Source organism: Dermacentor silvarum, chromosome 8, assembly GCF_013339745.2.
Source record: "Dermacentor silvarum isolate Dsil-2018 chromosome 8, BIME_Dsil_1.4, whole genome shotgun sequence".
NCBI classification, from domain to species: Eukaryota; Metazoa; Arthropoda; class Arachnida; order Ixodida; family Ixodidae; genus Dermacentor; species Dermacentor silvarum.
Genome location: NC_051161.1, coordinates 35732990 through 35740077, shown reverse-complemented (window position 1 = coordinate 35740077; position 7088 = coordinate 35732990). Strand labels below are relative to the sequence as shown.

The following is a 7088-nucleotide window of genomic DNA, read 5'->3' as shown; positions in this document are numbered from 1 at the left end:
ACGGGATATTACAGTTGCAAATATGCATTTAACATACATAGCTGCTATCCCGGATATGTTAATTTTCGCATCCTTCCTTCCTTTCCCCATTCACAAGGCTACAGAAAATTCCGTCGCATTTAAATGTTCCAGAAAAGAAAACTTCGAGGACACTTAAGCTTCGCCTTTGAGAGTAGAACGCGATAGCGTTATCGGGACCCGTTCGCATCGCATCGTTCGCATACGGCAAGTAGGCTTCATTCACTGCAACACTAAACATGGGAAAGCCAGCTTACAAAGACCAAGCTTACGCCGATCCCCTTAAAGTCGGCTTCACTTTTAAACTGGAATGCATTGCTGGAAATACGTTTTTTCAGGGGCAATACAAGTGGTCTTATATTAAAATGTGAAGGCCCTAGCACCTTTTTCTTACTATTTTATTAATTGTTTGCTGTTGTCACGACGCGCGCAGGTCTAGTAGAAATGTTTGAGTTTTCTCGTAGCAGAATTAGGTTTTCTCGTACATTCAAATTACAATCCGACACCGATTGGTAAACAATCCGACGGCGAATTCGACGCCGAATGGTAAAGTCGTACTTTACCATTTTTCTGACGGATTTCACGGTGAGAAATTCAATTTTTGTTCACCAATATCTTGCACCACGTGGAGGGCCTGCGCGGTCGATGTGATTGGATGATTTTTTTCCGCCACCCGCGATCACACGCCGGTTGCCGACGCCAGATATTCGGCGACACGGGGCCCTAAACGCTATCGCGTTGAAATACGATTTCTCTGCAAAAATTCAGTAAGAATAAAGGAGCGGTAAGCATAAACTCATTTTAAGCGAAGCTTTATAAGCTCACAAGTGTCGGTGGTGGTGGTGGTGGTGTCACGCTGAAAAGAGGGCCGATCCTGGCGATAGTGCAGAAAAGGTCCAAGCTCAATGGCACATACCGGGGACATAAAAGGAAGAAAAGGAAAAGGAAGGAAGGAAGACAGAAATAAATGGAGGAAAAAAAAGAAATCACGTGCGGCGCCCACCCGCATTGGATAGGCTACAAGCGGGATCACGTGACACGCACGTGACCAATCAGGTTCGTTTGGTGTGTCGCGTGGCCCTAGGGGCATGGAAGGAAAGCGGGTTGGCGCGCGCTCTTGCGGGCTTCCCTCGCTTCAGATCAGTTTCGGCGAACAGATGTAAAGGCCACGCGTGGTGCGTTCTGCACAGGAGCAAGCTGCGTTTGATGAACGCCGGCGTGAGCTCGCTCGGGAAAGGGCTCGTCGTCGACGTGCCGATTCTAGCGTGAGGGCTTCCCTAGCCGAGGCTCGCCGTCAGCGAGGAGCCGACGATCCCGAGGCGAGGGCTTCGGAAGCGAAAGCCCGCCGTCAGCGGCGATCAGAGAATCCCGAGGCAACGGCTTCTGAACGTCACCCTGACGAAGCTCAGATACATACACGACAAGCTTCGCTTACCCCCATTTTCTCGACGAGGGAAGGGCTGATGAAATTTTTTCTACGCCTTTAAAAGAAAAACGCACAAGCACACCACGTACAGCGTTTCGCCACTTGCGACACTTGAGGATCCTCGTGACGTAATCTTGTTGTTGTTTTGGTCTGAAATACAAGCTGCAGCCCACTGATGTCGATGTCACGAGGTGCTGCACATATTGCGGTTGACTGCCCGCACCTGTTTTAAAATTGAATTTCAATAAGTTTCAAGCTACACTTGCTATTGATATTTTGTAGACGTTGTGTGTGTGTGTGTCCACAGAAATTATTCTCACAAGTTAATTCAATTTCGGAATATTGTGTCAGTACTTTAACGAATCTGAACCGATGCCATCACTTAGTGGTATACTGAAACGCCTTGTTCGAATGGTCAGTTTCTGTGCAAACTTATGTGCACAGCAGAAGTAAGACGATTATTTCTTGAGAAGCAGAGAGAAGGAAATTAAATTGAAGTCGAGCCTCTCCTTCTCTCTCATTTGCTCCATTTACTGCACCAATCGAACTAAGCGGCATTCTTACCAAATCATAATTTCTTCTTAACATCTACTTCCAGCAAAAATATACTTCACAAAAACTGGCATTAGAGAACTCAATATTCAATTCTGCGAACAGAAGGGCTGCCACTGACCATTTTCCTTAGTCACATGCACACGAAATCGATCGTCAGCAAGTGTGTGTCTTTCACAAGCTACCCGAAGGCCTTATGACGCCGTCCGTAGATAACACCTTGCGCTATGTGCCAACTCCAAAAACAAGGTTCTGTGGAGCCAGAGGTTACTTGTGTTATCAAGCCGATACACGTCCTTTCCGGTTTATCGGAACGTGCATGCTCATCGACCTGATGAGAGCACTTGAAAGAAAAACCTCGTGCCGTTGCCTCGCGCGTTGCGACTTGCCAGTTCACCGGACCTTCACTTTCCCACCGGCTAGAAAATTTCAGGCGAAAACATGCCTTCAAAAAGTACAAAATTTCAGCCACTACCGACGTCAGACGCTGCCACAACATTCGAAGAAGCCGACCCGGACTACCTGTGCGGAATCTTCAATTACAGGCCACGATGGATGCAGCGATTTGCGAGAACCCACTACTTCCTAGTGTGCTACATCATCTACGGCGTGTGCCAGGGAGCACTCAAGGCCTACCTCAACGGCTGCATAACCACCATAGAGCGCAAGTTCGCGCTCACCGGTAAAATGTTCAGCGTCATACTGATCGCGGACAACGTGAGTTCTCTGTTTGCCAGCCTTTTAATTGGTTACTATGCCCGCAAAGTGAGCAGACCCAGGATGATAGCGTTCTCTGTCTCAATGTCTGTCCTGGGCTGCGTGCTAGCGGCCCTGCCATATTTCATCTATGGACCCGGTTTCATCGGTGACTCTCAAGGACAACCAGCTCTCCAAGGAGAGGAACAAGAGTACCAGGTGATAGGGGATTCTAAGAAAGAGTTCTGCAGTCGTACGGACGGCAGTGAGGCATCTGTGGCTCGCGACCAATCACCAGCTGCCACTGCCATACTCGCCGTGTGCATTCTCTTCATTGCGAATTTCTTCAATGGCTTCGGCGGAGCAGCTTTCTACATATCAGGCACAACCTACACGGACGACAATGCTAAGAAGACAGATTCGATCATCTATTTTAGTGAGTAACTTATTCTTGAATAATGCTGAATGTTCTAAGCTTCGCTAGATATTTGATTTGTAAGACAGTATGAAAACTAAATTCTTAGCGTGTAGTAAAACGCTCGATAGGGTTTTAGCGTACTGGGTCAGTCTAGTAGCTTATCCGGAGCAATGATTTCGGGAGAAACTATAGACCACTGTTTCATTAACCACAGTGATGCTATTTTATTTTGGAATGTTCTGCAGCGAGCATTAAAAAAAAACAAAAAAAAAAAACATTGATCTCAATCCTCGCACTATGCGGTGTCTCATGCCATCTAAAAGCGATTATGTGTTTTTTGACTCTTAATTACTTATGGAGATGCACCGTTATGAAATGTTTGTAAAAAGTCGATAACATGTAATCCCAATTATTTTACACTTAAAAGACCTTTATGATCAACGTAACTGCCCACCGGACTGGTACGCTCTGCTGATGAAGTGTGTTCACTTTCCTTTCTTTAAGACAACCGTTTAGTAGGTCTATGGTACTCTATGTGTAGTGTTTTATTTTCTGAGCTCGTAGACGCACCAATGAATGTTTTGGCCACCATGTACTTCACGCACGTATGTCTTACTTTAAAAAAAAAAACATTATGAAGAAAAGAGAGCGAAGTAATTGTGAGACGCAATAGTCCTCGCAGGGCCTCGGCACTTTCTTTCTTTTTTGTCAGGTCCGAAATACTCTGAGCCTTTCCTGATGGACAATTACCCAACGAGCAAGAGTATTCATGTAGTTGATTACCTCGTTTTATTTGAGCAAGAGAAACAAGTAGCGCTTGTTTACATTCCAGGCATTGTGTTCTCACTCCGATTCCTGGGGCCTATGCTTGGATATGTTATGGCATCAGTATGTCTCCGGATTTACGAGTCACCATTCGGTAAGCACCAGAGATTTTGTTTCATAATCTAGAAAATTGATTGGGTCTATCTGCTGAACTTTCAAATCCTATATTCTGACATGGCTTTAGTAACCGATGGCACAATAGCCTCGCCAGTGTAAGGAACGAGTCGCGGGTCCCATGAAATCTCTTTTCTATTGTTCGCAGTTCTCTCTAGTCAATGAGTTTGGCCAGAATATTTGCCATTTATTTGCACTGAACTGTCCGTTCCGTCTACATTTATACTGACGTCTTTATTTGCCATGTAAACTTGCTTAGTCTTTAGGAGGTAGCCATACGGTCCATTAAACGAGCATGTTTTCTTAGACTCACCCACATGCAGTGACGGATCTTTACGTTCTAAAGCGAATAGTAGTAGTTCGTTGAAAAACAATAAACGAATGAATGAATGGATGATAGCTCTGACTTTGGCCTTCTAAACAAGAATTACTTGGTACGTGATTCAACAATTTGTATTTTGTCTTTTAGAGACTCCAAGCATCACTGCAAAACACCCGAAGTGGATTGGAGCGTGGTGGCTGGGCTTCATCCTGTGGGGTGTATCACTTGTCATCATTTCGCTGCCCATGTCTCTCTTTCCAAAGCACATAAGGAGACAGTCGCACTCGCTCGACAAGCAACAGATGCAGAAGGTTTCCTCTTCCGAGTCAACTCCTGATACACTCAGAGAAAAAGTCGCCGGTGATTTTGCAGGTAGAGTCCTGGCCTACACATACTCCAGCTAGCAGACTTGCACGTGCATGCTTTAAGTCATACAGTTAGGCAAATTATTACTTTACCAAGCGGCCTCAGTACAGTGCGACTCCTCATTTTGAAGTCCGACAAGTGAAAATGAAACGGGTTTGGATCAGTTGATATTTTCTTAAGCACGTGTTGGAGAACGCAAAATGGAGTCCACCATGAACGACTATCAGACACAGACGCTAACAGCGCTTGTACACTGAACGGAAGGTCAAGTAACTTGCAGCAACTAGCTTGCAGTTTTGTGTTTATCTGCTGTGGACAGTACCTTTGTTCTAGCTAACATGTATATCAGCAGTCAAGGCACTGAGCTCATTCATTATGAAGCCACGTGCATGTTCTTGTTTCAACCATGTGTTGAAATACAAACAAGACGGCGGGTTCACAGTAAGGTTGAAGCTCGAGGATTAGCGGATATAAGAAAAGGGAACACATCGTGTCACCTGTTTTCGTCGCGACAGTCACTAAAGCCAACCCATCAAATGCTTGTTTGCCTTGAAGTTTTATTCACTCGGATTGGGCTATACAGCCGAACGCAACTACAATAAACGCTTCTACAGCGAACTGATGTGTATAACGAAATATTGAGTCATTATTTCATATGAAGTAGGCGAACAACAGTAGCTTCAGCCTTGAGCCAACGTTTCGACACCGTGACTTGTCTTGATCATGGCCTGACGAAGATCGGCCCTGTGTTCGAAATGTTGTGCCGTTTTTCACATAATCGCAACCATGTGTCGAATATTCTCTAGGCCAACGCAAGCACCTGGCTTTCGTTCGCGATTTACTTTTGAACAATTTGGTATTTACTAAAAGCAACTGCACCTAATTCTCACAATATAGCGCTCCACTACATATATACTACACACAGGCATAATGTCGATATGTATGAAAGACCTGTTTCTTCTCTCAAGGTTTATTTTACTGGTATTTGCTCACATTTCGCTTTTATGTGCAGAATTCCGGCGGTCATTCGCAAGGCTGTGTAAGAATCCTGTCCTCATGTGGAAGATTGCAACCGTGATGTTCGTCTTCAACGGTATTGGGGGCTACATTACTATGTTCCCCAAGTATGTCGAAATACACTACAGGGTGTCGGCTTCAAATGCCAGCCTTTTTACAGGCGAGTAAATATTTATACCATCATCCCGGCCTCTCCCACCCTACCTTGACCAAAGAAGCAAGGAAAAAGAAAACGGTTGAGATGTTCCTGTGATTACACAACAAGATAAAGGTTTTTGACTTGCACGAAGGTTAACTGATATTAGAAAAGTAAACACAATGTTTCGCCGGTTTTCGCCGCGACATTGGCTAACGTTAACCCATCAAAAAACATCAGGAAATCCAGTTTCATTCACATATAGAAAGTGCAATAGAATAGTACTATGAAATATCTTTTTGAGCTTTTTTCAAAATGTTTCCTTGCTTTGAAGTTTTCTTGTTCGGATGGAGCTATAAACAGAATATGGCCCGTTTAGCTTGCGGTATCTAAGCTAGGATCACACTTACGTGCCACACATCAATACAGTAATGATCATTTTCATACTAGCTGCATTTCCAATTTTGGCTCTGTATTTACATACCGCATTAAATAACGTTAGTTTGAATTTATTGTAAGTATTGATTAAAAGAAAGTGATATATAATGTTCAATTTATAGCATCCTCAACATTTCTATGCCTGCCGTGAGGTTAATAAGTTGTGATGCTTACAGCGCACCTTACTCTAGTAGTGAACACATTTGAGAAGTCAACACAAAGTAATAAAATAAATAAGTAATCAATGCTCACTGCTTTGGGATTTTTCTTGCTTGTCTGTGTTAGGACAGGTCCGACAAAGATTCTGGCCATGATGCTGGGAATGTTTCTTGGTGGTCTGATGATCAGATTCTTTAAACCTAAGGCCCGTACCATAGCCCTCATGGAGGCGGCCAGTGACCTTATTGAAATCAGCTTCCTCATCGCTGGCATGTCCCTCTCCTGTGCGGGTTGGCAGCTTGCTGGAACCAGCATGAGCACTTCCAGCAGGTATGTAGTCTGCATGAAGTCAGTACACATCACTGAAATAGCTGTTGGTAATGCGTAGCTGTGCCGATGCCGGAGGGAGAAGCTCCGGCATCGGTCACACACTAGATACTCTCATTGTGACGTGTAAGATCTGGAAACTCGGGCCAGGATAACGTAAAACTACCCCAATCTGTTTTTATTTGCAATTCACCATTACCTCTCCGTGATAGGTCAACACGGCTCGGGCCCCGCCCATACGGACAGGGATGCAGACAGGGCAATCAATCAATCA

General features: G+C 44.6%; 1 protein-coding gene across 1 annotated transcript in view; it reads left to right on the top strand.

Annotated features, from left to right (window-relative positions):
• The first annotated feature begins 2319 nt into the window (after window positions 1-2319).
• The window catches only part of LOC119462070 (uncharacterized), a 75115-nt gene continuing 70346 nt past the window's right edge, over window positions 2320-7088 (top strand). The window contains 5 exon segments of the mRNA XM_049672414.1: window positions 2320-3128; window positions 3943-4029; window positions 4519-4743; window positions 5750-5914; window positions 6619-6817. Coding sequence (XP_049528371.1) covers window positions 2438-3128; window positions 3943-4029; window positions 4519-4743; window positions 5750-5914; window positions 6619-6817 — 1367 coding nt within the window. The 5' untranslated portion in view covers window positions 2320-2437.